The sequence below is a fragment of the Clavelina lepadiformis genome, chromosome 2 (genome assembly GCF_947623445.1).
Source record: "Clavelina lepadiformis chromosome 2, kaClaLepa1.1, whole genome shotgun sequence".
Taxonomy (NCBI): domain Eukaryota; kingdom Metazoa; phylum Chordata; class Ascidiacea; order Aplousobranchia; family Clavelinidae; genus Clavelina; species Clavelina lepadiformis.
The window spans coordinates 23,398,731-23,426,639 of record NC_135241.1 but is presented as its reverse complement, the minus strand read 5'-3'; the positions used below and the strand labels follow the sequence as shown (position 1 = coordinate 23,426,639).

The following is a 27,909-nucleotide window of genomic DNA, read 5'->3' as shown; positions in this document are numbered from 1 at the left end:
GGCCAACATTTGCCGACACGCATGGCATCTCATCCGTAACTGGCGTACAGCTGATTGCAACGCCAAGATTTAGAGTGAGTTTACATGAAGATGTCACAGGTCAAGGAGAAAAAAGCCGTCCTCGATGGCGATAACTTCGGTTGCTGTGTTTGGTCAAGTCAGTCGTTTGCCAGATTGTCAGTCGTCAGTCGTCAGTCAATCACCAGGCGAACCGCACAGATTGTGTGAAACGAAGAATTACAGATAAGCTTAAAAATGACCAAGCTTAACGGAGCGGGTGAGCAAAAATCTCAGGTAAACAGTCACACAACAGGAATTAAGAAAAGTAGCTTGACTGTTACGAAGAGTTGTTCATCAGAAGACTTCCATGAAAATGGCTCCAAGCATACGAAATACTGGAGAGCTTTACAAAATTTCAAACCGATTCGAATGAAAAAGTGAGTGCGCTTAATTTGAGAAAAAATAGGCGATTTTTGTTGCGATTATTCAACAAATATACTATGACGATTTTTACGCAATGATCTACTTGCTTGCTTTTTTGCCAAATCACTGAATTATATTTTGACAGACGAAAGGCTCCAGCAGCAATAGACAACGCCAATCTCTTTTCGTTTATGACATTCAATTGGTTGACGTCGACCATCTTGAAAGCACGGAAAAGTCTTAAACTCGAAGACTTACCAATTCTTTCTGAGTATGACTCCGCCAAAAGCTCAGCGGAAAGGTAAATATATAAAGCCGGTAGTAGTAGCATATCTTTTATGTGATATTATTTCAAAAAAAAAATACAAACTTTGTTCTGATTATTAGATTAACTCGTTTGTATGAGAAAGACAAGAAAGAAAACAAAACTCCGTCGATTAAGAGAATTCTCCTGCGCTACATCAGAACACGAACGATTGCGTCGTCAATCGCCATTTCTATTTCAGTTACCGCAGCTGTTATAAGCCCGGTAAGGAATTCTGGTATCATTTTTATATAGACCCCAAGCGTCTGGCAGAACTATTGACGTATTAAAGTGGTAAAATGTAAAATATTATATAAGTTTTAATTAAAATGTTGTTAACTTTTATAGCTTTTGCATAGAAAGGGTATTGAAAAACGAATAAAAGCTTCTGTTACGAAATCCTTGTAGGGTCATGTGATATGCTTGGTTGAAGAAAAGGGTTTAAAGGTCATATAAAAAGTCTTCTATGCTCTTTGGTAAAAGCGTTTTTGTTGCAAAAATGTTTCTATCATCAACAGTAAATAGAGCCATGGTCAACGAAGAGTGACGCATCACGTTTCTAGCTGGGAAAATGCGTACCTATGACTCTGCACTTTTTGAACTGCGTTTTTAGTACGGAAATGCATTCTGTTGTATGAGAAACAATGAATGTATGAGATACTGAATTAGTTTTCAGGCTCAAAGTTAAAAAAGTTACCCACGAATAACGGTAATAAAAATTTATCACTGAGATAAGTGTGGGGCAATAAAGTAGTAGGTTGCAATAAAGCAGTACGCGCATTGTGAGTCAAAGTCGTAAAATCTTTTCAATCAGTTCATGTTTTACAGGCTTTCTTGGTGAGCAGATTAATAAGATTTGCCGCTCTGCCAAATCCGAGTCTGGGATACGGTATTGGGCTGGTGTGTGCACTGGGTTTAACCGAGTTTTCCCGGACGTGTTTTTTTGCTCTATACTGGGCAATAACCTACAGGTTGTTATAAATTCGCAACGATAAACTCATAAAAAAATTTCTGGTGTTTATTTTAAATAATATCATTATCTTTGTTTTGTCACAGAACAACAATTAGAGTGAGAGCAGCCGTTCTCGCACTCATCTTTCAGAAAATCGCTCGATTAAGAAGTCTAAAAGATAAGTCAGTTGGAGAGGTAAAACGTACTTCATACATAAGATATTTGCAACACGATGCGTTAAAAACTATGATTTAAATTAGGAAACGTTTTCCACTGCTGGTTGTTATATAATGAGAATTTTTACTACACAGCTGGTTAACCTCCTGGCCAACGACGGACAACGTTTGGACGAGGCGTTTCAGTTATGCGGGCTTTTGGTGGGTACTCCTTTCATGTTGCTATTGGCAACCATATTTTGCTGCATCTTCATTGGCTGGACAGCGCTGGTTGGTGTCTTCGCTTTTGCTGCATTTCTTCCATTGCAGGTGACATCTCATGAGTAATCAGAAATTATGAAATGAAAGCATGTTATGACATTTCCAAATTTCTATCCATGGCTAATTTGGAAGCAATGTATTGCAGTTTTGACTTTCGTTGCCGTTTCTTCGAAAGTTCTAAGTGAAAACAATTTATAATTAAATAGGTGTTTCTTGCTGAAAAGATGGCAAAGTATCGGCGGAAAACTATCGAAATCACCGATAAAAGAGTGAGAATGATGAACGAGATCTTGACTTGTGTCAAACTTATCAAAATGTACGCCTGGGAGAAAAGCTTTGCGAAAGTTATTGGTAAATGGATCAGGTTGCTTCCACATACATAACAGATTCCATTTACAACACTCGGAAGTTTTGTTTCTATTTATATAGCGGGATTATGACTTTACGCTTCGAACTCGTTTAATTACTCATCGTATGATTTGATTTGATGTAGGCAAAATCCGGGATCAGGAACGAGCTATTCTTGCCAGAGCTGGATTCGTGCAAAGTTTTCAAGTTACGATCGTACCTATAGTTCCAGTTATGTCAACGGTGTTTTTGTTTCTTGTTCATACTCTTGTTGGATATCCACTTGATGCTACTATTGTAAGCAAGCTGTTTTTATCCATGATACTGATTTTATGACTGCACATTCATGAACCAAAGTGCGTGTTTCGCCAAATTGTCCTATTTCTATTTAACTGTTTTTATATTGTGAAAGTTAAGTTAGAAAAAAATACACTGGCGTGTTGTTTCAGGCACTCACCATCCTTGCTATTTTTAATTCCTTGAGATTTATCCTCGGCGTGATGCCACATGCGGTCAAGGCCGTATCAGAGGTAGGTCTGCAACAGTCGCAAATAATAAACTTAACCATAAAAGACTTCGACTTTTCAAAATACTTTCATCTTTTAGGTGTTCGTTTCATTTAACCGAATCGACAGTTTGCTTTTGATGGAAGAAATGGAGAAATACTACATCACAACAACAAGTGATGTCACAGCTGTTGAGATCAAGCACTTAACATCAGCATGGGATGTAATAGAAAAGGCAAGCAGTGATTTTATGGAAGTTAAAGTTGAAATGAAAGCATTGACTTGCCCATCATGCAATTTTCAGAAAGAGAGATCTAAACGATCCAAGAAAAAAGTGAAATCAGAAACTGAAAACCAAAAACAAACAGAAAAGACCCAACCGGTGTTATTCGATGTATCAATAACGGTACCTAAGAAGAGGTATTACAAACGCGAAACACGATTTTAATATACAGTAACTTTCAGATCTTCATTGTCCTGTTTCTGAAGTTATCATATTATCGCGTTTTGGTTGTCATCTTCACAGATTAATAGGGATTTGCGGATCTGTTGGATCGGGAAAGTCTTCATTTATTTCTTCAATTCTGGGACATCTTCGAATCCAGAAAGGAAGTGTTGGCATCAATGGCACCCTGGCTTACGTGCCACAGCAAGCCTGGATATTCCACGCAAGTGTCCGAGATAATATTCTGTTTGGAATGCCATGGGACAAAGAGAAATATGAACAGGGTACAGTCTCAATAAATTGAACGTTATAATAGATAGAAATTTATGAAAATTTAAAGCACGAGCCACATTTACATCCATAAAACAAATCTTTTAGTGGTGGCAGCTTGCTCTTTGAGCTCCGATTTTGAGATTTTACCTGACAAAGATTTCACTGAAGTTGGAGAGAGGGGACTCAACCTATCCGGAGGACAAAAGCAGAGGATAAGCTTGGCCAGGTACGATGGTACAAATTATTATTGTGTCCAGGAGAGTCAGTGCGTGTGACAACGACTATTATGTGACTTATGTACAGAGCGGTGTATAGCGAACGTGAAATCGTTTTATTGGACGATCCACTGTCTGCCGTCGATGCCCATGTTGGCAAGCACATCTTCTTCGAATGCATCAAGAAAATTCTCGCAAACAGGACGGTGATATTCGTCACGCATCAGTTGCAATACTTAAAAGATTGTGACGAAGTTGTGATGCTGAAAGAAGGCAGAATTACTGAATATGGTCAACACAACGAGCTTATGACGAACAAGTCCGATTACTCTGAGCTCATTAAGTTAGTAATTGTAACACATTTTGGTTCATATTCATACGAAATGATCATCAGGTTGCTTTTGTTTCACTGCTGTTGAAATTTTAATGCACGCAGCAACTTCTACCTGGAACAAGAGAAAGAAAAGAAATCTCAAGGTGAAACAGTTGAGACCGAACTCGTGAAAAAAATGATGAGAGACAAAACATTCAGCGGAGTGTCACGCAACGCTCTTGGTGAGTTTTGTATTTCTTACAAGTCCAATACCAATTTATTGATCACAAATGACTCGATTTGTACTGTGTGGTTCCGAAGACACACTAGGTTTGGCGTCGATTGGTTCCAGGCATCCTAAGCCTCAAGGATCGCCGACTGTTTTCCGTCGTTTTCCGAGTGTACGGTCAGTTTCTAGTTTGACAGCTGAGGGCGGTATTGCAATAGCTCATATTCCCGATGAAATAAATGTTCTGGATGAAGAAAACGGTAAATTTTGATTTGTAGAAATATGCATTCAGATGCAATGTGGTCAGAAACTTAAACCGTCTTCCGTTTAAGACGAGGTTGATCAAGAACCGTCCGTGCTTATCCAGACGGAAACTACTCATACGGGGTCGGTGTCAATGGCAACATACATAGCATACGTCAAAGCCAGTGGAGGGTACATATTTAAAACCATTAATGTTTGTAGAAGGCGTATTTATTAAAACTTAAAAGCCGTTTTGATCACAGTTACATCTTAGCAACCATCGTTGGATTGCTGTTTATAACTCTGCTCTTTGGCAACACTTTTAATAACTGGTGGTTGACTTACTGGATAAATCAGGGTGGTGCCTGCATTGACCAGTCCTCCGGTATGTGATCTACATGAGCTTGTTTCGATGTACAAGTTAATCTTCCTTTAACACGTCATTAAATAATTTAACATATTTCCTTTTAGTTAACACTTCAACAAGTGCTGCATCAGCGTCAGATTGTGAAAGAGATCCCAATATAACCACTGGAGAAAATTTGAATTTTTATCAGGTTCGGTGTTCTGTGAAACTCTAACAAACGTATCTTCTTATTGATACCGTTGTTTTTATGGTTTCATTACAGATAATCTATTTCGTCATTCTGGTCATCGTCATAGTAGTGGGGATTGTGAGATCGTTCCTTTATACCCGAATCACTGTTGGAGCGTCTTCCCATCTGCACAATAAGTTGTTTGAGTCAGTGTTGAAAAGTCCCATGAGATTCTTTGACACGACGCCGACCGGCCGGATCTTAAACAGGTGTTGAGTCTGTGATCAGTTGAGCAGGTTATCGTAAGTTTTGCTTTTAACATTATTGCAACACATGTTGTTTGCTGTGAGTAATCACATCTTTTTCTCATTAGGTTTTCACGAGACATGGACGATGCCGACGTTCGAATTCCTCTTTACATGGATTTGTTCCTGCACCAAGTCAGTCACCAAATAGATCTATATGACTAAAGAGTCTGTGAAAATTTAGCGTGTTCCTTTTTTGGATTTCCAGGGACTGTATTTGCTCTTCGCTATCGTTACAATGATCATTGTCTTTCCGTGGTTTGCAATTGCGATTGCGGTGTTGGCGGTGATTTTTGTCGTCCTCTACGTTTTCTTTCGTAGTGCCATGAGAGAATTTAAACGGCTGGAAAATGTCACCAGGTATTGTCCTCGTTCACGCCAAGGTGTTTTAGTGACCTTTGACCTTTCATGAACCAAATTCTTTTGTTTCATTGTTTAGGTCACCTTGGTTTTCTCACGTGACTTCTACCGTCCAGGGTCTCAGCACGATCCATGCTTACAACAAAACCGATGACGTCATTGAAACGTAAAGCATTGACCCCAAACATTGCTTAAGATATGAATTCTCCAGCTTAACATCATCATACGTTATTTCTTTAGGTTCAACAAGCTTTTAGACGACAATAGCACACCTCATTTTACATACCTTTGCTCAATAAGATGGCTCTCTGTAAGACTGGACAGTTTGACAGTTTTAATCTCAATAACGATCGCCCTTTTTGTCGTCATCTCGGCTGTCGCTCCGGAAGGCCTCGGGCAGACTTCTGCATCGTTCGCCGGACTTGCTCTTTCGTATGCAATCACGGTAAGTATACACGGTTAAGGACTTCGAGCTTCGACTTCGAGCACAATCTTGTTTGAAGGACGGGTTTGCAAAGTCGTTGCGTATTTTACGATATAACGACTTTATAATAACGATTTTATATTTGGAAAAAGGAAAGTTTTGCCATTACAAAACTTACCTAACACCCTTTTGAAATAACTTTATTCGAAGTGTTTCTTCAGATGACAACACTGTTCCAAGTCTGTGTTCGATTCAGCGTCGAAACTGAATCATACTTCACATCGGTCGAACGTATCAACGAATATATCAAGCAATGCTTCTCGGAAGTCGAACCTGGTAAAGCCTTTAAAAATCCTCCTGAAGATTGGCCACAAAATGGCGAAATCAAGTAAGTGGAGATTATAATTAGATGATTATAATGATGATTATAATTAAATGGTGCTTTCCCACTTGGAAGAGTGATTCCTGTATGTATAGCTATGAACTTACTATTATTACAGATTGAAATGTTGTTTTCTTGTTAACCAACAGATTCGAAAGCGTCAGTATGCGATATCGTCCCAAGCTTCCTTTAGTTTTAAAGCGAGTCAGTTTCATCATCAAACCCAAGGAAAAAATTGGAATTGTTGGTAGAACCGGCTCAGGTATGGAACAGTCGTGGTCTGTGCGCTGCTCACCGGGCAATTTACTTCTGTTTAACTGCTCGCAAACTGGCTTCCAATTTCTTCCATACGTTAGATAATATCATAAAACGGAGTCTACGTAAATCATGCCCTATATGTTACTCTGAATGACTGATGACAGTTGTTTGCATATTGTATGGAGATAAGTTTGTTATCTAAACATTTTATCTTATAAGTCTTAAATGTTTCAGGAAAGTCGTCATTAGGAACGGTTCTTTTCAAACTTGTCAATCTCTCAAGTGGTCGAATTTTGATTGACAATGTCAACATTGATGAAATTGGACTAGATGATCTCCGCAGGAACCTTTCGATCATTCCACAAGATCCGGTGCTTTTTGTTGGAACCGTCCGTTATAATCTCGATCCTTTCTCACAATATTCTGATGAGGAAATCTGGAAAGCCCTAGAACGAACTCACATGAAAAACGTGGTGAGTATTTTCGTGATCTAACGTGAAAGGAAAATAGAGGTGCTTATTGTCAGTGGCACTGTATGAACCAAAAATTAGCCTTATACGTGTCACTAAATATATTTTCACAATCCAGATTATGTGGGAGTCAACTTTACAGAAAGCATTATGAGATCAAGCTTAGTTGTTAACATGTCATCTTTTTCAACCCAGATAAGTGAGCTTTCTAGAAAACTTGAGGCGGAAGTTGTCGAAAACGGTGAAAATTTTAGCGTCGGCGAACGTCAGCTCCTGTGTATGGCGCGCGCCATCTTGCGCCACTCCCGAATCATTATGTTGGACGAAGCCACAGCTGCGATTGACAGCGAGACTGACAGTTTGGTTCAGGAGACGATACGCGACGTGTTTAAGGATTGCACGATGTTAACAATCGCACATCGATTGAACACAGTTTTAACTTGCGACAAGATTATGGTGCTGGATGAAGGAAAGGTATTGATCATAGACTATTTTGCATTGAAACCGAATTTGAGTCGTGCGAAGACAGTGAGTTTTATTGCAGGTGGTGGAACTTGATGAACCGACCACGTTACTGAGAAACCCAAAATCTTATTTCTCAAAAATGATCCTCGCAGCCGCCAACGTCCAAGGTAAGGATGAGATTTCAAGTGATGACGTCATGGCCGATTTGTCTACCAATCCGAAAGAGTCACGCGACGGTGGGTATGGTTAGTCCATGGTATACTAGTTTGGAACAAAATTTTTGTTCCCAAAATTGTTTTATGAAACAAATTTTTGTTCCGAAAATGAAAAAATTTTTTCTGAAACAATATTTGTTCCGAAAATTGTTTCGATATTCTCTTCATGAATGGTAATTAAAAACAAATTTTGTTCCAACAAAAACTGTTTTTGAAAAATTGATACCGACTTCTAAATTCCCAGGAAATTTGTTTCACAAATGTAACAAATTTTTGTTTCGAAAGTTGTTAGGAAATTATAAAGATCTGTTACGAAACTCTTGCAGTCACAAGATGGCGTTAACGAACACTTGTACACTGAATATTAAATTTTTTTAATGGAACTTGAGCAAACTTGGCTAGTGGTATAAATTTTATTCCAGATTTTTTCTGAAAAAAAACAACATGTTTGTTAAATTTGTTTCCTGGAACAAAATTTTGCAGCATGTAACAAATTTAGGCACAAATTTTGTTCCGAAAAATGTTTCAGAAACAAAATTTCTGACAAAAAATTTTCCCAAACTTTCTGGAAACAAATTACCAACTCGAGTATGTAACAAAATTTGACTCAAAAAATAGAACTTCAACACATTTGGCTACTGTCATAAATCTTAATTATTCCAATTTTTTCTGAGAAAACAAATCATGTCTCTATAATTAGTTTTCTGGAACAAATTATGGCAGTATGAAACAAATTCAGACGCAAAATTTGTTCCAAAGAATGTTTCAGAAACAATCTTTGTAACAAAAATTGTTCCAGAAACAAGTTTTATAGCAAAAAATGTTCCAAATATTTCATGGAACACACTGACATAGACATTTCATGAAGACCGCTTTCCGTTTCCAGAATAAAGTAGGCCTACATTAAAGGTAAAAAAAAGAAAATCTGTTCAAACGACTAAGATAACTTAATCGTTATTAAAGAGGCACAAATTTACATCCTGTGATGTTTTCGAGTTATGAATCTGTTAAAAAAGCAATGTCGTATTTCAATCTATTTAAAAATTAAATGTCATTTCAACTATTTTGGTAAACTTGTACAATGAAGAGTTTCGCTTTGTTCAAATGAAGCATTAAGACAAATATCAAAACTGCACTCGGATAAACATATTTGCAATAACCTGTAATCATTTCAGCAAATTTAAATCTCCAAATAACTTTTTTATGTACGGTATCAATCCATTTAAAAATTAAACTTGCATATATTTCTGTCACTTTCGACAATTTTTGCAATGCAATTCATATTAGTAAACATTCATGTCAAGTTAAAATGTTGTTTTTACACAAGATAATACAATTCAATTTACTGAAAACAAATCCAACATAAAAACATAACTTTCTTTAAAATGATCAAAAAGGGTTGTATTAGACTATGGTCAAGGTAAAATGTTAATGATAAAGCTCGGTCAACCTATTGTTGGTGAGTTAAATATGAGTATTTCCAACGGCGCCTTAGAAGCACGCTACGTTCTGTACATAAGTGCTTGTATTAACTAAACGAATTTGAATTTTATAAATCAGTTTGTTGCAACAAGTTTATATGACATTAAATTACCAACATACAAAGTTTCATCGTGATACATTTAATATAAAAAGGTTAAAGCTCGGTCAACCTATTGTTGGTGAGTTAAATATGAGTATTTCCAACGGCGCCTTAGAAGCACGCTACGTTCTGTACATAAGTGCTTGTATTAACTAAACGAATTTGAATTTTATAAATCAGTTTGTTGCAACAAGTTTGTACGGCAATACATTACCAACATATAAAATTTCATCGAAATACATTTAATATAAAGAGTTTAAAAGTCGGTCATCCTAAAGTTGATGATGTAAATATGTCTATTTCTAATCGGCGCCTCAGAAGCACGCTACGATCTGTACATAAGTGCTTGTAATTACTAAACTAATTTAAGTTTTATAAATCGGTCTGTTGCAACAAGTTTATATGACATTAAATTACCAACATACAAAGTTTCATCGTGATACATTTAATATAAAAAGTTTAAAGCTCGGTCAACCTATTGTTGGTGAGTTAAACATATGATTCTTTGCAATGGCGCCTTAGAAGCGCGCTACGTTCTGTACATAAGTGCTTGTATTAACTAAACGAATTTGAATTTTATAAATCGGTCTGTTGCAACAAGTTTTTATGACATTAAATTACCAACATACAAAGTTTCATCGTGATACATTTAATATAAAAAGGTTAAAGCTCGGTCAACCTATTGTTGGTGAGTTAAATATGAGTATTTCCAACGGCGCCTTAGAAGCACGCTACGTTCTGTACATAAGTGCTTGTATTAACTAAACGAATTTGAATTTTATAAATCAGTTTGTTGCAACAAGTTTATATGACATTAAATTACCAACATACAAAGTTTCATCGTGATACATTTAATATAAAAAGTTTAAAGCTCGGTCAACCTATTGTTGGTGAGTTAAACATATGATTCTTTGCAATGGCGCCTTAGAAGCGCGCTACGTTCTGTACATAAGTGCTTGTATTAACTAAACGAATTTGAATTTTATAAATCGGTCTGTTGCAACAAGTTTTTATGACATTAAATTACCAACATACAAAGTTTCATCGTGATACATTTTATATAAAAACGTTAAAGCTCGGTCAACCTATTGTTGGTGAGCTAAATATGAGTGTTTCCAACGGCGCCTTAGAAGCACGCTACGTTCTGTACATAAGTGCTTGTATTAACTAAACGAATTTAAATTTTATAAATCGGTCTGTTGCAACAAGTTTGTACGGCAATACATTACCAAAATATAAAATTTCATCGAAATACATTTAATATAAAGAGTTTGAAAGTCGGTCATCCTAAAGTTGATGATGTAAATATGTCTATTTCTAATCGGCGCCTCAGAAGCACGCTACGTTCTGTACGTAATTGCTTGTAATTACTAAACTAATTTGACTTTTATAAATCGGTCTGTTGCAACAAGTTTATATGATATTAAATTACCAACATATAAAGTTTCATCGTGATACATTTTAAAGAAAAAGTTTAAAGCTCGGTCAACCTATTGTTGGTGAGTTAAATATGAGTATTTCCAACGGCGCCTTAGAAGCGCGCTACGTTCTGTACATAAGTGCTTGTATTAACTAAACAAATTTGAATTTTATAAATCGGTTTGTTGCAACAAGTTTATATGACATTAAATTACCAACATACAAAGTTTCATCGTGATACATTTAATATAAAATGTTTAAAGTTCGGTCAACCTATTGTTGGTGAGTTAAATATGAGTATTTCCAACGGCGCCTTAGAAGCGCGCTACGTTCTGTACATAAGTGCTTGTATTAACTAAACAAATTTGAATTTTATAAATCGGTTTGTTGCAACAAGTTTATATGACATTAAATTACCAACATACAAAGTTTCATCGTGATACATTTTATACAAAAAGTTTAAAGCTCGGTCAACCTATTGTTGGTGAGTTAAACATATGATTCTTTGCAATGGCGCCTCAGAAGTGCGCTACGTTCTGTACATAAGTGCTTGTATTAACTAAACGAATTTGAATTTTATAAATCGGTCTGTTGCTACAAGTTTATATGACATTAAATTACCAACATACAAAGTTTCATGGTGATACATTTAATATAAAAAGGTTAAAGCTCGGTCAACCTATTGTTGGTGAGTTAAATATGAGTATTTCCAACGGCGCCTTAGAAGCACGCTACGTTCTGTACATAAGTGCTTGTATTAACTAAACGAATTTGAATTTTATAAATCAGTTTGTTGCAACAAGTTTATATGACATTAAATTACCAACATACAAAGTTTCATCGTGATACATTTAATATAAAAAGGTTAAAGCTCGGTCAACCTATTGTTGGTGAGTTAAACATATGATTCTTTGCAATGGCGCCTCAGAAGTGCGCTACTTACTGTACATAAGTGCTTGTATTAACTAAACGAATTTGAATTTTATAAATCGTTCTGTTGCAACAAGTTTTTATGACATTAAATTACCAACATACAAAGTTTCATCGTGATACATTTAATATAAAAAGGTTAAAGCTTGGTCAACCTATTGTTGGTGAGCTAAATATGAGTGTTTCCAACGGCGCCTTAGAAGCACGCTACGTTCTGTACATAAGTGCTTGTATTTACTAAACGAATTTGAATTTTATAAATCGGTCTGTTGCAACAAGTTTGTACGGCAATACATTACCAACATATAAAATTTCATCGAAATACATTTAATATAAAGAGTTTAAAAGTCGGTCATCCTAAAGTTGATGATGTAAATATGTCTATTTCTAATCGGCGCTTCAGAAGCACGCTACGATCTGTACGTAATTGCTTGTAATTACTAAACTAATTTAAGTTTTATAAATCGGTCTGTTGCAACAAGTTTATATGACATTAAATTACCAACATACAAAGTTTCATCGTGATACATTTAATATAAAAAGTTTAAAGCTCGGTCAACCTATTGTTGGTGAGTTAAACATATGATTCTTTGCAATGGCGCCTTAGAAGCGCGCTACGTTCTGTACATAAGTGCTTGTATTAACTAAACGAATTTAAATTTTATAAATCGGTCTGTTGCAACAAGTTTGTACGGCAATACATTACCAAATTATAAAATTTCATCGAAATACATTTAATATAAAGAGTTTGAAAGTCGGTCATCCTAAAGTTGATGATGTAAATATGTCTATTTCTAATCGGCGCCTCAGAAGCACGCTACGTTCTGTACGTAATTGCTTGTAATTACTAAACTAATTTGACTTTTATAAATCGGTCTGTTGCAACAAGTTTATATGACATTAAATTACCAACATACAAAGTTTCATCGTGATACATTTTAAAGAAAAAGTTTAAAGCTCGGTCAACCTATTGTTGGTGAGTTAAATATGAGTATTTCCAACGGCGCCTTAGAAGCGCGCTACGTTCTGTACATAAGTGCTTGTATTAACTAAACGAATTTAAATTTTATAAATCAGTTTGTTGCAACAAGTTTATATGACATTAAATTACCAACATACAAAGTTTCATTGTGATACATTTAATATAAAATGTTTAAAGCTCGGTCAACCTATTGTTGGTGAGTTAAACATATGATTCTTTGCAATGGCGCCTCAGAAGTGCGCTACTTATTGTACATAAGTGCTTGTATTAACTAAACGAATTTGAATTTTATAAATCGGTCTGTTGCAACAAGTTTATATGACATTAAATTACCAACATACAAAGTTTCATCGTGATACATTTAATATAAAAAGGTTAAAGCTCGGTCAACCTATTGTTGGTGAGCCAAATATGAGTGTTTCCAACGGCGCCTTAGAAGCACGCTACGTTCTGTACATAAGTGCTTGTATTAACTAAACGAATTTGAATTTTATAAATCGGTCTGTTGCAACAAGTTTGTACGGCAATACATTACCAACATATAAAATTTCATCGAAATACATTTAATTAAAGAGTTTAAAAGTCGGTCATCCTAAAGTTGATGATGTAAATATGTCTATTTCTAATCGGCGCCTCAGAAGCACGCTACGTTCTGTACGTAATTGCTTGTATTAAGTAAACTAATTTGAGAATAGGTAAATTAATTTTTGCAGCAAATTTATATTACATAAGCCTACTTTATGAATATAGTAGATTTCATGTGCATACGTGTAATGGAAAATGTTTAAATCCGGTTATTTTAGTTCAAAATCTATTAATAGAAATATTTTATTTTATTTGACAATTTGTGAAAGCGAAACAATTTTTTGCAATGTTTTTACTTTCTTTGTTCATAATTGCATAGCTGCCTTGGTTAGTTTGCTGTAATGATTATGTCATTGCCTTTTAAGCGTTAAATTCCCCTGTTACTGTTCTTTTTTTCATCGGAGTTTCACAGATTAAGTTTTCTCTATTATTATTAATAGATTAACAGGCGACATAAATGTTTTCTATATTGTGTTGAGCGATTGAAGGACTAGTGAAAATGCTATGACTGGGTTTATATTTCGAAATTTATAATCAAATACGTTAGTGCTTCCTGTTTTTAACCCCCTTACCTTAATTTAAGTATTAACAAGGAAGTCTAGGCTAGAGGGCGTTTTTTGACGCGCGTTTTCTTGTAGGTAGGAAGTAGTTTTGGTTGTTTTGTATTACAAAACGTTTTGTTTTCATTAGGCAAATTGAGCAGAAATCTTTGAAAAGCGCAAACATGTACATAATGGATTTGTTTACGCTCTATTTAAGGCATTGTTTAAAAATATATTTATCATGATTTTTAGTTGAAGATCAATAGGCTAGTCGTAATGAGAACGATGGTTTGATGTTGCTTTTAACTCTCTGAGGTCATAGGCAGCTTTTGTTTCGTCATTGGAATTGGACATTTGGATGAATTGGTCATTCGACCTCTCTGCTGGAAGCCATTCCGCTCGACTAAAAAGCTCACAATATGTCAAAGTTCATTAGTTTATAAGCAATTTTTGACACTGATGGATTTATATTTAGGTCAGTTACATATAATCTTACTTGAAGTAAAAGCATCCTATAGAAATGACCATTAGTTAATTATGTAAGACAGTAAGGTAGTTTAAAAGTCTATTTAGGATACTTAGTTACTAGAAAATGTCATGTTGTAACTTGTAAGAGCAGTTCAATGAAATTATACAGTAATGTTAACTACTATATCCTTCAACAATTTTTTGTGGCATTCAAGTGGATATATTTATTGATTATATATATACTTCATATATGTATTAAACTATTTATTTTGCATTTATATACCTTTATTGCTGTTGTATATATTATTTATTTTATTAATAAGTTGCATGTATAACTGGTATAATAATATATTATGAATACATAAAGGAAAAATTTTAAGTCTACATCTTTTCTTTTTGATATTTTGACAATGGAAGAAAAACAATGTTCGTCAAAAAATTTCAGGTTTTGCAGCTTAACTTTTATAGCTAACTTTTCTGCATGTAGGTTAATGGCTGTTTTGTTAAACTTTGGTATAATATGTTTGTTGTATGTTTTTCACATGAATCAATGAAGTTAAAACGATTAAAGTGAAATAATCCATTCTTAGAATGTAAAAAATAAGCATGTCAATTTTCAGAAAACAGGTTCTTAGGCCATAAAATGTTGGGTAAATGTTGTCATTTCTTTACCACATAATACTGTAGATACCCCAATTTATTTTACAGCTTAATATACAGTGTCAAGAATAGACTAAAATTAAGTAATATATTATGAATCATAGGCACGCTTTGATTTTCAATGATAGCATGCTCGTCAAGAGCCTATATTGTACATATTTTGTGGTTAATTTTGCACGATTTTTAAGAATGATTTGACTTATGGAAAGGAACTTTTTTAATTATGGAAGTTGTTTGAGATTAAGGGACTACCAGTTATGTTACACAGCATGCCAATATTTTATTTATTGTCAGTAGATCTAATATTTATAATGATACCTTATACTTATGTATGTTTAACTAACTCTATTTTAGTCAGACAACATCAAGACATCATTATCAAGATCTTTCGAGTGACACAGATTCAGATATACCTTCTACAAGTAAATTGTAAGTTAACAAAAACGAGTTTCAAGCTTAATTTATAAGAAATGATAGTAGTTTGGCCAAGTAAATTTGAGTTATAGCCTACTTAGGAATTTGACAAGATGGAAAACACGTATTTGTTTATTAAATGTTTGCAACAGATTAAACAGAATGCAGAGTTTGCCAACATTCCTTAGCAAGTGTCTAGCTCGATTTGGCATTGATGTAAAAGGTATAAAATTGAAAAATTTGCTGGAAAGTGCAAAAGTTGGTGCAAAGTGCAAAATCAATGCCAAATCGAGTTGGACACTTGCTTAGGATTAGTGGCCAAATTCAGTTTATTTTGTGCATCGGTTCAATTAATTTCAAAAATTATACCTCATGTATTATTTTATGTTTAGTCAGAGAAAGTCAAGACGTCATCGTCGGCATTTCAGTGACTCTGATTCAGATTTGTCTTCTGTATCGTGAGTTATTTTAATTAGTTAACAGCAATCATGTCTACTAGTTTTCCAAGTTTTTATTGCAGATGTTACCATAATCGTCCACTTCAGACACTGTGCTTGTTTGGGGGTAGAAAGGAAAATTATAAGTTATATCATAACTATTTCATTTTCGTAGTATAGTACAGAAAGCCTAAGTATGATAAATGCTTGTATAGATTTTTAAAAATCTTTTATAGCTTGAGGGGAATTACCTTTTATGCTTTTAAAAATTGCGTTTTAGGTAAAATTGGGTCAAAGCATATCATCCTCGTTTTTTAAGTCTAAAAATCATACTATAAAGATTCTCTGAAAATTTATGTGGCGGTGGCCTTGCCTCCGAAAAACAAAATGTCCATGATTGAACTGAGAAAGCTTTAAATGTGTAGTTGTCATATTTTGCTCTAGTATGTACCACTGAAATTTGGAGTTAAGAGTTTGAGTTATAATGAGCTGTTTGAATATCATTGGTAGTTGATTTTCCTAGACTGATTAAGTTGTTTAGAGTTTAAAAATTTCAATTTAAGCAAGGTTGAGTTTACACGTTTCACACGTTTCTCTATTTTCTTTAATTGTTTTTCTTGTATTATTTGGTGTATGTTTAGTTGGGAAAGATCAAGACAACATCTACGAGATATTTCCAGTGATTCAGATTCATACAAATCTCGTGAACAGTGAGTTTAGAATAATAATTTGTTCTACAATTGATTTGCATAAAGTTAACTAACATATATACCTGTGGTATTTGTGTTGTTGTCAATTAACAATCTTTTTGTTTTGATATTGCCACATGGTTTGTTATATTGACATACCAGTTTTTGAATTAAATTGAAATAAGAAATGTTTATTAACTTTGAACATACCAACTACGCATAAACAAAAATGTTGTAAAATATTCAGTTTTATAGCTACTTTACTGCCATCGGTTATTTTAATGTTAAAACTAAAACTAATAGATATTTATCCTTCCCTATATCATTTTTAGTAGGAAAAAATCAAAATGTCATCATCGACATTTACGTGACATCGATTCAGATTTGTCTTCTTCGTCGTGAGTTACCTATATTTCTATTTTTCTACCATATATCGTATATTCTATAGTTGTCATTGCTACCAGAATATAATTAACTATCGATTTTAGATACACTAGTCAATCTGAGATGAAGCAACATCAGGGTTTTTTTGGTGAATCTCCTGGCAGCAGAAGAAGGTATTTTATTCAGATAGTACCCTTAGGTGAAATTTTTACACCATATACCTTGTTATAGAGCGCTATAGAAAGCAAGTTACTCATTGTAAATGCAACAAAGATCACGCTAAAATCGGTGTCAGTTTTAAATTTACTTCCAATTGAAATTTTAACTAACATGAAGCAACTTCACCAGTCCTGGTTATTATTAGACTAAATCAACAAAATTTACATAACTCAAAATGATTTCTTCGCTTCCGATTTTTAAACTTTCACTGTATTTAGTAGGGAAAAATCAAGACATCATCGTCAAGTTGTTTCTAGTGATGCAGATTCAGACAAATCCCGTAAACAGTGAGTTTACAAAATTTGTTTTACAATTTACAAAAAATTAGCTTTGGAACATGCTTATTGAATTTGTGCTAATTTAGAGCGTTTGTACTGTGATATTGTTTAACAAGTTGTAATGCACATACAATCATGCAAATAATAGCAAATACCACCAAAGCCACCAAAGAGCTTATTGTATTGTAGCTTATTTAACAAAGCGGGTATCGGGCCACGATTATCAGTTTACATGCTTAACTTGCACTTTCTGAATATAGTTTATTGATTTCTGGTTTAGAATGTTTCCTGCATAAGCTAATATTGTTATGGCATTGTTTTGCACATAGACAGAGAAAATCAAGATATCTTCATCAGGGATATTCAAGTGATTTAACATCAGACTCATCTCCTAAACTGTGAGTTAGTTAAAAGCTAATAAATTCATCTGCTATGATAACTGTTTAATGATACTTTTACTGCATTGAAAACATTTTTTTAGAATTGTAAAAGAATGCAAAGTTTGTTATAGCAAGTCTTTCCAAATTATTTTACATTAATGAGGGCTGGGGATTACTTATACCAAAATCCTTTGACTCCTACTCTTCCATATGTAACATATGTTTTTTACAACTTTTGACCAGCATGCAAAACAAATTTGATTTGCAATTAATCACTTACACTGCATTGTCTTAACAAGTCTTTGATGAATGTTTGTTTTAATGCACAAGCTGACATTTAAGCATGCCTACTAAGTGTGATTCTATCCTTAATTGTTCTTTTAACTTTAACTTGTGTGATGCCATTATTGTCCTCTGGGGACAGCAGGAAAGTAAAGTGTAGAAAATAATAAGTTGTAACAGTAGCTTCATTCACATGGCATGTTTGAAAACAATACTTTGTGCTCACAACACATATGCAATATATTAATTATAATTTAACAATAGCTGCGTAAACCTTTTCTGGATTTTTACAAAGCAATAGAGGAATGTCTGTTTGAGTCCTGGTTTAATTGGTCTTTTTTTGTGCCAGCCATATTGCAATCATGATTAGGATACTAGAGTGGTTGTGTAAGTGAAAGAATTTGCTATATAGCGCTTCAGTGAAACAAGCTTCATTTTTACTCATCAGTTAAATATTCAAACATTGTCAGTTTTTCTGGCTGCTTAACGATGTGTATGCTCAGACATTCATACAATAATGAAATATTACAAACTGTAGGACTATCGCAGTATGAACAGGATTCACTGCCTGATTAAGACCCATGTTCATTGCCCAGAAATTGAACTACAACAGTTACAAAAACATTTTTTTAAATATTTGTTAGATTGAGTTTTCAAGAACCTGTGATAAATAAATACTAATTTTAACTCTTAAATAAGTATAAAATACACATTGTATATATTTTAGTTTCAGAAAATCAAGGCGTCAGCGTCAACATTTTTCAAGTTACTCTTCTGGAAATCGAAAACGGTGTGTGTAATTATCGCATGCTTTAAAATATGTAATGTTGTTACGTTAGCAAGTTTTGAAGCATTACTATATTAACTGATATTGAAGAAAAATAGCTACAAATTGCGTTTTCGATATGTTTTTGGAGTACAACAGGTTTTTATAAAATTTTAAAATAAAACAATTTTTCCAGATGTTTGGAGAAATGTAATAGATGTGAATACAGTATTTACTTGATGTTTATTGTTGACATGGTATGATAATCTTTATTCTTAGACTGAAAAAAGTCTTTGCACAACTTATACCTGGCAATGATTTCTTATTGCATTAGCCCCATTTTTTCATGTCTACATCAACAGACAGGGTTACATTTGTGGCCATGACCCCCTCTCATTAGAGATACGTTGATAAGCAAATTGGAAAATTTCCAATTGTTTGACCATGCACGACCTGTTGTTACTGATTGATTAGTTATTTACTTGTTCTTTCGTATGAGGTTGGCTCAAGCATATTCAGAGCCTATCAATTGTAGCCAATTCTTCCCATCTTCGTCAGGGGTCTTCAGGTCCCATTGGCCTATGGGTGGGTGTAGGACACGACAAAAAGATGATATGTTCTGCTGTTTGTGATTCTACACCGCTAATGCATGATAGTATATAGTGCACTGCTTTACCTTGCGTGCATGGTGCATGTCTGCATTACTAAAACGGCCATTGGCTAGGAGCTGTCCGGTTATGGAATTTGCTGTAATCGGGCAACGTTTTGACTGGGATTTTCGTCCAGTGAGATGGTTAAAGATCTTCCACGCTTTTCTGCTGGAATGCGTGAAATCAATGTCCTTTACAGTATCCTCCCAGCGCTTCCTACGTTTTTTGTCGAGGCATTTTGGCAGGTCTGTGGCCTTGGAGGCAGCATTACTAGGTTTCTTGGCACTCACGAATGCGTCATAGTGGTTATTACATTCAACATCCCATGTGGGGATGTAGTGTTGATGACGGCCACTTGGTATGATCTTCTTTGCAGCGTCAGTGAGTAACTGGGAGAATGCAGAGTAGGCTGCATTCAAAATGGTCGAGTTGGGGTCAGGTAGCTTTTCAGATCCAAACTCGACCAATCGAGTGTATTGTTGCCATCTGGCTTTCTGGAGGTTCTATCTTTAGACTGGTTTTGTTTTCAAAGGTTCTATTGGTTTTATTAGTGGTGGTCTGTGTTGAGATCTTGGGAATTTATCCAAAATAAAACGTCTCGGGCCAGGTCCAGTGTTGAGATTTGCGAAAGCCAGGTCAGGGTTGGAGGTGGTGTTCCATCTGTCTGAGCAGAAACTGCCGGGCTGTTTATGGTCAAACAAAAGGTGGACATCGGAGGCCGAAGCCCATTCTTCAAGTGCTGTGCCATTGTGGTTTGTAGCGCTGTAGCCCAAGATAGTACTGTGGCAGTAGAAATCGCCAGCATAGACGACGGGGATGGAATTTTTAAGTAGCCTGGCAGGGGACGGTTTGTAGACATCAATGACATTAACGCCTTCCACCTCTACAGCCATCCATTCTGTTTCGGAGTTAGCCGAGGTGTATCCGGCAATCTTGAGGCGGGATGTATCAATTACATAGATTTCTTGTTGGAGGATGGCGGTGACTTTGTGGGTACTCACAAGGTGTTCCAAGATGTTGATTTTGGCTTTTGTGAGACCTTCTACATTCAGCTGTAACAGCGTGACACCTTCCCGTTCGGCAGTTTGAGCTGCCTGCCCTAAGAAGGGAACATGTTTCGGGTCAGTATTAGGTTGCTGGAGCTGAGTTCGCATTTTGCTAGATAGCTTCTTATTTGCTTTTCCAGGTTGTTGATATTGGTCTGACAGACGTCAGTTTCCAGGATTCACCACGATGAGGTCATCAACTTAAATCCCTTCAACTTGAAGTTATTTACTAATGTGTCCATCAGTTTACTGTTTGTCTTTGTGCAATGCTTTAGATTAATCATAAACTGTTTTTTTTTGCATTAGAAAATTATATGGATTTGTTAATTCTAAAAAAAACAAGTTGTGCTGGTAACCCCTTGAATGGTCTCTGCATTAAAATTCCAACTCATATTTTTTCTGTACGTGCTACTACATAGCATTTTTTGAAAACAAAGCAAAGAATTGGTTGCATTTTTACAGTGAATTTTTAAAAGAAAAAAATTTAAATATGCAATGATTTTTGTTCGATTTTTTATGGCTGTGTCTTTAAGTTAAGAGATGTAGATGTTAAAACTAAATGTAGCTTCTGACCTTTACAAAGGCAATTTTTTGGTTCCTTGTTCTGGCAACTTTTAACCAACCTGATACAAAGCATTTTGTAATATTAGTTATCGGTCTATGTAGCTGGTTACTTACACATTTTGACTAATATGAGTTAATTGTAATTTGTTTATTAGAAACAAAAATGTAGACACAAAGGCTTCCTCTTCGTCTGTGATGTCAAGAAATATTAAAAGGTAAGTTTTTATAGCGTACAAAAACTGTGCAAATATAACTTTTGACTTGGTATATGTAACAGTTTAATTTGATGCAGCAGTTCGGTTTGAATTACTTCTGTTCCGTGTTTTGTTGGAATAAGTCAAATATATAGTAATCTTCTTTGCATGTGTTAACAGGACTGATAGTTTCGGTGTTTGTAATCCCTGTTACTTTATTTTATTTTATTTATACATTTTCGGTAGTTAATTCGGTAGTTAATCCGCTTAATTCGGACACCGGATAACCCGGACAAGCGCTTTATTCGGCCAAAATGCTCGGGAATGGAACAAAAGTAAAAACTGAACGTAAAAAACTCCCGTTAAGTGTTAATTCGGACAATTCTCCGCTTAATTCAAACACAGGTTCGCAATTCCATCGTTACGTTATGACATAATAAACAGTACTTCGTTCGTTTTAAGACAAGATGCAATTGCATTATGAGCGATTATGGTGAAACAATGACGATCGATGCAGTAACAATCGACAATGAACTCATATAACGCCGTGCCAGCTTCATAGTCGCTTTTTCTTTGGTACAATCGCGTTCATCTTGTAGGGAAAAATTGTACAGAAAAGTTTAGCACAATAAGTGAAATTCCTCACTAAAGTAAACGAAGACGTTTTAAGCGATCAGTGCCAGTTACTGCAGTATAGCGCAGGTGCAATTCATTTATTACGCAACACTACAGTATTTTAAATGCGTTTTCTGCCTTCACGCATGACATTAAACGAACAATTGATTTTCCGCTTAATTCGGCCAAAAGTGAGCGGAACCAAAGTGTCCAAATTAAGCGGATTTGACTGTATATGTAAAATTAATATATTATTAATATTCTTTCTCATAAGACTAGAGTAGCTTATCACTATTATCAGTCATTATGATGATTGTTCCCTTTCTGTTCATATGAATAGAACTGATTGCTCTATTTCTATACTTTAAAGGTCTTCGGCACGGAGAATTATAAGGACATGTCCCTATTGTAAAAAAACCTATGTAAATGTTTCCAATCACTGCAAGAAACACCCAGACATACCCAAGGAAAACTTATTATATGACAGCTTTGCTAAAAAAATGAAAAAAGCTGGTTATGAGCAGTTTGCAGGTTATTCCTGCACACTATGTGGGAGGTCTGTGCTAGGTATCGAAAGTCACATCAAGCACAAACATAAAGAAATAATTTTAAAGTCAGAGGAATTCAATAAAATTTGTGAAGAATCAAAGGTTAAGAAGTCTGATTTACAGTTTTATTTGACAAGATATCAAACAACCTTACAGACAATGGGAATTGGCAAAAGAAACGAGTGTAGCGAGGCTGAAGCTCGGCGATATGTGCAACAAGTTAGAACCTTAATAAGCGGTCTGGAAGATATAAAGTATCCCACAAAAATTTATCAGACTTTATGCCAACAAATTTCAGGTGAAGGACATGACAGCACCAGGTATGCCTACCTGGCAACGCTAAACAACTTTTTGCAGTTTATGCAGATTGAATTCGGAGACATCCAGAAAACTGAAATCGAGAAGCTTTCAAAATATGTCAACCAATGGTTGCAGAGGCAAAGACAGAAAAAAGAAAAACGAGAACGTTTTGTTAAGGACAATTCAATCAAAAAACTAAGAAAACATTCTTTCCCTGGACAAAAAATTAAAGCATATGAAAGAGCCACTGAAAAAGAAGCAGCTGCCATCCGATGTAAGACACTGGGCTCATTGACCAAACAAGAAATAACTTTCGTTTGTGGCGATATCTTTGCCAGAATAATTTGTAGGCTTGGTTGTAGGTCTTCCACAATAACTGGAATAAAACGAAAAGAAGTGGAGGACCACGAGGTCATGGATTCTGGTTTTTATTCCATTTTGGTAGCTGACCAGAAAGAAAAAACGAGGCATGCTTGTCGCTGGCAGTCAGACACAAAAAGCAGCAGGTTTTTCACAAGTTTATTAGTATGCTCATTAAGATAAAATGGTATTTTTTGTTCGATGAGTGTTATAGTAGCCTATATGCCTGTTATGGTTTATCATCTTTAGCAAAGTTTTTATTTTTGTTTTGCAGAGCCAGTTCCCAACGTGACTGACAAAAGCGATTGTCAAATAGGTAGAGATCTCACAGAAGATGGTGAAATGAATAGTAGGTGTAATATTTCTAAATATTAAATGGTTTAAATACTCACTTTTTAAACAGGTGCAGTCACTGGCAGTCAGACACAAGAACCAGCAGGTTTGTCACAAATTTATTAGTATGCACATTAAGATAAAATGGTATTTTTTGTTCGATCAGTGTTATAGTAGCTTATATGCCTGTTATGGTTTATCACCTTTAGCAAAGTTTTTATTTTTGTTTTGCAGAGCCAGTTCCCAACGTGACTGACAAAAGCGATTGTCAAATAGGTAGAGATCTCACAGAAGATGGTGAAATGAATAGTAGGTGTAATATTTCTAAATATTAAATGGTTTAAATACTCACTTTTAAAACAGGTGCAGTCACTGGCAGTCAGACACAAGAAGCAGCAGGTTTGTCACAAGTTTATTAGTATGCACATTTAGATAAACTGGTATTTTTTGTTCGATCAGTTTTATAGTAGCCTATATGCCTGTTATGGTTTATCACCTTTAGCAAAGTTTTTATTTTTGTTTTGCAGAGCCAGTTCCCAACGTGACTGACAAAAGCGATTGTCAAATAGGTAGAGATCTCACAGAAGATGGTGAAATGAATAGTAGGTGTAATATTTCTAAATATTAAATGGTTTAAATACTCACTTTTTAAACAGGTGCAGTCACTGGCAGTCAGACACAAGAACCAGCAGGTTTGTCACAAATTTATTAGTATGCACATTAAGATAAAATGGTATTTTTTGTTCGATCAGTGTTATAGTAGCTTATATGCCTGTTATGGTTTATCACCTTTAGCAAAGTTTTTATTTTTGTTTTGCAGAGCCAGTTCCCAACGTGACTGACAAAAGCGATTGTCAAATAGGTAGAGATCTCACAGAAGATGGTGAAATGAATAGTAGGTGTAATATTTCTAAATATTAAATGGTTTAAATACTCACTTTTAAAACAGGTGCACTGGTGCAGTCACTGGCAGTCAGACACAAGAAGCAGCAGGTTTGTCACAAGTTTATTAGTATGCACATTTAGATAAACTGGTATTTTTTGTTCGATCAGTTTTATAGTAGCCTATATGCCTGTTATGGTTTATCACCTTTAGCAAAGTTTTTCTTTTTCTTTTGCAGAGCCAGTTCCCAACGTGACTGACAAAAGCGATTGTCAAATAGGTAGAGATCTCACAGAAGATGGTGATAAATATTAAATTGTTTAAATTAATATACTCTTTTACTTTTTCAACAGGTGCAGTCACTGGCAGACAGGCACAAGAAGAATCAGGTTTGTTAAAAACTGAATTAGTAAATACGTAAGGATACATGTATAGGTAGGTGTGTGTTAAGTTAGTGAATATTGCTTGTTGTTCTGGAAAAGTCTGTTTTGTTTATGTTTTCATCGGTTCAAACAAAAAATCCTTCTGTTTCTTAGGCCCAACGATAGGTGTTGCTATCTCTTTTTCTGAAGGTATCGTATCTACGTGATTATTGGTTATTCGTAGTTATGCTTTCTTACTGAAATTAAAACATTAACCGAAGTTGGTCTTTCATTCCGTAGCAACGTGCCTAAAATTTGTTTTGTTATATCTAAATAGCTAACGTCATAAGAGTGAAATTCACCTATGACCGAATTATCCTGGACATCTTCAGGCCTGCTGACATCAGATTTGCTTCGGGAGGTGATGTTCAGTCGCTTGCTGACATAAAAATGGGCGAAAAATGTCTAGCTCGGTGGCCTCCAGACAAACAGTTTTATTTAGCTACAAGAGTTGACCCATCCTTCTGTAAGTTAGTATGGATTTAGTTGAAGTTTCAATCTACCATTAAGCTTTTACTACCTGTTTGTTTGCGAAAAAAATAGCGTCATTTAGTACAAACAAACTTAGGAAGTACGTGTTATTTTTTTAGGTACGCCCAAGAAACGAAGAGAAGGAACTTATTACTCAGATTCCGACACTTCTCCTCAAAAAAAAGTACAATTGCCAGTGACAGCCAAAAGAAGAAGAAAGAAAATTACATTTACCAACTTTGAATACGCTTGAACTTGTGTAGTTTGAGTTATTTTTTTACTATCTTCTCTTTTTCATTCATTTTCAAATTTCTGTTTCGCGTTCATTATCTGCAGCATTTTTTATATCGTGTTATCTTGATACTTTGCAACTGTATTATATCTTTATTGAAGTATGGAATAATGTGTCATTAGTGGAATGATTTACAATATTGCATTACTTTGAGAATTTTTTGTGGGTTTACTTTCCCTGTATAGTGTATATGCATCCACCTAGCTCCAATAAAATATTATTCTGCAAATTTCACATGACAATAATTTCTAGTAGATCTTTATCGCCAGCTGCTGGTGGACGAGTTTTAGTTTCAAGGAACAAATTTCCTAACAAAATTTGTTTGCAAACAACTTTTTAAAAAAAAAAGAGCGTATCAAAATTTGTTACATTAGTTAATCTTCATAAATCTTAATTTTGAAAATTTGTTCCCGCGCGTGTATATGGTTACGTAAACGAAGCATACGAAGATGAAATGAGCTCTAGTAGCATCTCATGTTATGGCGATGATGAAACATTTCGAAAAGAGTTGTATGAAATGGAACCAGATTATGTTACAAAACTTTAACAAGATGTCATGTATACCCCAACTGTACATATAAGGTTTTATTATTTTTCATTGTCCACCTGTATATGGTGTCGATCAGGGGTGGCCAACCAGTCAGAGACTAAGAGCCTCACTTCTTACTGTGTTAACCGCAAAGAGCCACATCATACACATTGGAACACATGAATATCACTTCGTCTTTTCCTCACTCACATTCACACCTTTGTTCAACTACGTTTATTGTAAATGTTACAAACCAACATGAAAATTACAGAAATTTACAATTCATTAATACTGTACAAGCTAAAAAACACAAATACAATATGAACGAAAGAGCCGCTTAATACCGGGCAAAGAGCCGCATGCGGCTCACGAGCCTCGGGTTAGCCAGGCCTGGTGTAGATTTGCGTCGTAGTTTTGACAATAGACCTATTCATGGTAAGCTTCCTTGCGAACTTAACGAATTTTCAATTAAGCAAAACTTCGACTGTTTCCACGACATGCTTTGGAATTAAAACTCTTACCCAGCTAATCCAATAAAAGCAGGGAACCGTAATTAATAACTTACTTCTTCATGATAAAGTTTAGCTGGAATCAAACTTATTGTCAATTAGCCTAAATAAACTGGAACTGAAGCAACTGCGTCCACGGCAGGATTCAAGATCATAAGGAACCGGAATGTCGCTGCGTCCCAGCAGGAGCAGGTTGTTGAAGACGTCATTGTAATTGTATGGCATTGTAGTGTTAATACGAAATTGCATGGTGAAACGCTTGTGATTTTCAGCTTGTAGCCAAAGTCATTTCCCTGTACACTAAATGTGTCAAGATGTCGTCAGCAGCGTACGTCTTGCAAGTAATAGCAAAGTTGAGTAAAAAGATATTGCCTATGGGCCTATATCGAGTTGGTGGTACAGTGCAACCTCCATGCTGAAGGCTTGAACCCAATTAACCGTTGCCTTGCACTTCCATAAGCCAGAAAACTTAATAAATTTTCCGCAACACTTTACTTTCTCGCCCTAGGCTTGTACACATTTTAACTCACCATCATACAAATACATACACGTACATATCTGAAAGGATGAGCTTTTTCTTTCACTAGTTACTTGCTAACTAATACGCTACTACGTCATGTTTCAAGTTAGTTAAATTCATACGGTACAGTCAGTTGTTCCTATTAGAATTACCTTTGAAGTTTGACCAATGACATTGGTAATATGCGCCGGGTGTTTAGGCTTATTTAATCACAAGGCAAGTGAACTGAACAGACAGTTGTAAATAATCGTATTCTAATTGCACAGCTTTAAGAGACAAAAAACTAAACTAAGCTGCAACACAAAAAGGTAAAATTAAACAAAAGCATAAAAGGAAAACTGGTAATCTTAAAATGGTGAATCGTAATCACGCAACTGAAAAGAACTGAGGGACTGAACTGAGAACATAAATGGCGTGATTACGAGATATGTGACGAAGCTACAAGGGGCGTTGATTGATGACTGCGCTAGGCGTTGCATTAATCATTACAGCAAGTTTAAACCTCATGCGGCTGTGTTAATTGCCGTAATTTGCCCTTTTTGCTATTTCATTG

General features: G+C 35.2%; 2 protein-coding genes across 7 annotated transcripts; both read left to right on the top strand.

The window, feature by feature from the left end:
- The first annotated feature begins 113 nt into the window (after window positions 1-113).
- LOC143447428 (ATP-binding cassette sub-family C member 5-like) lies at window positions 114-27,183 on the top strand. 5 transcript variants are annotated; one of them, XM_076947520.1, is made up of 37 exons: window positions 114-437; window positions 569-724; window positions 811-952; window positions 1,556-1,698; window positions 1,784-1,874; window positions 1,991-2,164; window positions 2,323-2,467; window positions 2,610-2,761; window positions 2,914-2,994; window positions 3,071-3,205; window positions 3,275-3,390; window positions 3,497-3,699; window positions 3,794-3,914; window positions 3,992-4,246; window positions 4,340-4,458; window positions 4,538-4,705; window positions 4,778-4,880; window positions 4,952-5,073; window positions 5,160-5,245; window positions 5,318-5,493; window positions 5,598-5,664; window positions 5,738-5,889; window positions 5,969-6,055; window positions 6,130-6,334; window positions 6,535-6,701; window positions 6,845-6,957; window positions 7,188-7,426; window positions 7,619-7,897; window positions 7,968-8,124; window positions 14,466-14,618; window positions 15,626-15,700; window positions 16,078-16,143; window positions 16,764-16,832; window positions 17,147-17,209; window positions 17,300-17,368; window positions 17,633-17,701; window positions 18,022-18,090. In XM_076947520.1, exons 1-35 carry the CDS (start codon window positions 256-258, stop codon window positions 17,320-17,322), a joined length of 4,785 nt encoding a protein of 1,594 aa, XP_076803635.1. In that variant the 5' UTR covers window positions 114-255; the 3' UTR covers window positions 17,323-17,368; window positions 17,633-17,701; window positions 18,022-18,090. The 5 variants fall into 5 exon arrangements, with proteins under 5 accessions (XP_076803635.1, XP_076803634.1, XP_076803633.1 ...); XM_076947519.1 differs by having other exon boundaries at window positions 17,144-17,209; window positions 17,636-17,701; XM_076947518.1 differs by having other exon boundaries at window positions 17,144-17,209.
- Window positions 23,175-26,026, top strand: LOC143447430 (uncharacterized). Of its 2 annotated transcripts, XM_076947523.1 has the most exons (11): window positions 23,175-23,311; window positions 23,400-23,543; window positions 23,672-23,713; window positions 23,801-23,836; window positions 23,965-24,006; window positions 24,094-24,129; window positions 24,551-24,592; window positions 24,967-25,002; window positions 25,150-25,185; window positions 25,313-25,501; window positions 25,626-26,026. In XM_076947523.1, the coding sequence occupies exons 2-11, from the start codon at window positions 23,507-23,509 to the stop codon at window positions 25,757-25,759; spliced, it is 630 nt and encodes a 209-aa protein (XP_076803638.1). In that variant the 5' UTR covers window positions 23,175-23,311; window positions 23,400-23,506; the 3' UTR covers window positions 25,760-26,026. The 2 variants fall into 2 exon arrangements, with proteins under 2 accessions (XP_076803638.1, XP_076803639.1); XM_076947524.1 differs by lacking the exon at window positions 23,175-23,311 and having other exon boundaries at window positions 23,372-23,543.
- Window positions 27,184-27,909: the final 726 nt, after the last annotated feature.

Coding starts and splice junctions, on each gene's coding strand:
- LOC143447428 (XM_076947519.1), top strand. CDS start 256: ATGACCAAGCTTAACGGAGCGGGTGAGCAAAAATCTCAGGTAAACAGT. Junction 3,206..3,274: donor CATGGGATGTAATAGAAAAG/GCAAGCAGTGAT, acceptor TGCAATTTTCAG/AAAGAGAGATCTAAACGATC. Junction 8,125..14,465: donor TCCGAAAGAGTCACGCGACG/GTGGGTATGGTT, acceptor CTGAGGTCATAG/GCAGCTTTTGTTTCGTCATT.
- LOC143447430 (XM_076947523.1), top strand. CDS start 23,507: ATGCTTGTCGCTGGCAGTCAGACACAAAAAGCAGCAG. Junction 23,714..23,800: donor CAAAAGCGATTGTCAAATAG/GTAGAGATCTCA, acceptor CTTTTTAAACAG/GTGCAGTCACTGGCAGTCAG. Junction 24,593..24,966: donor CAAAAGCGATTGTCAAATAG/GTAGAGATCTCA, acceptor CTTTTTCAACAG/GTGCAGTCACTGGCAGACAG.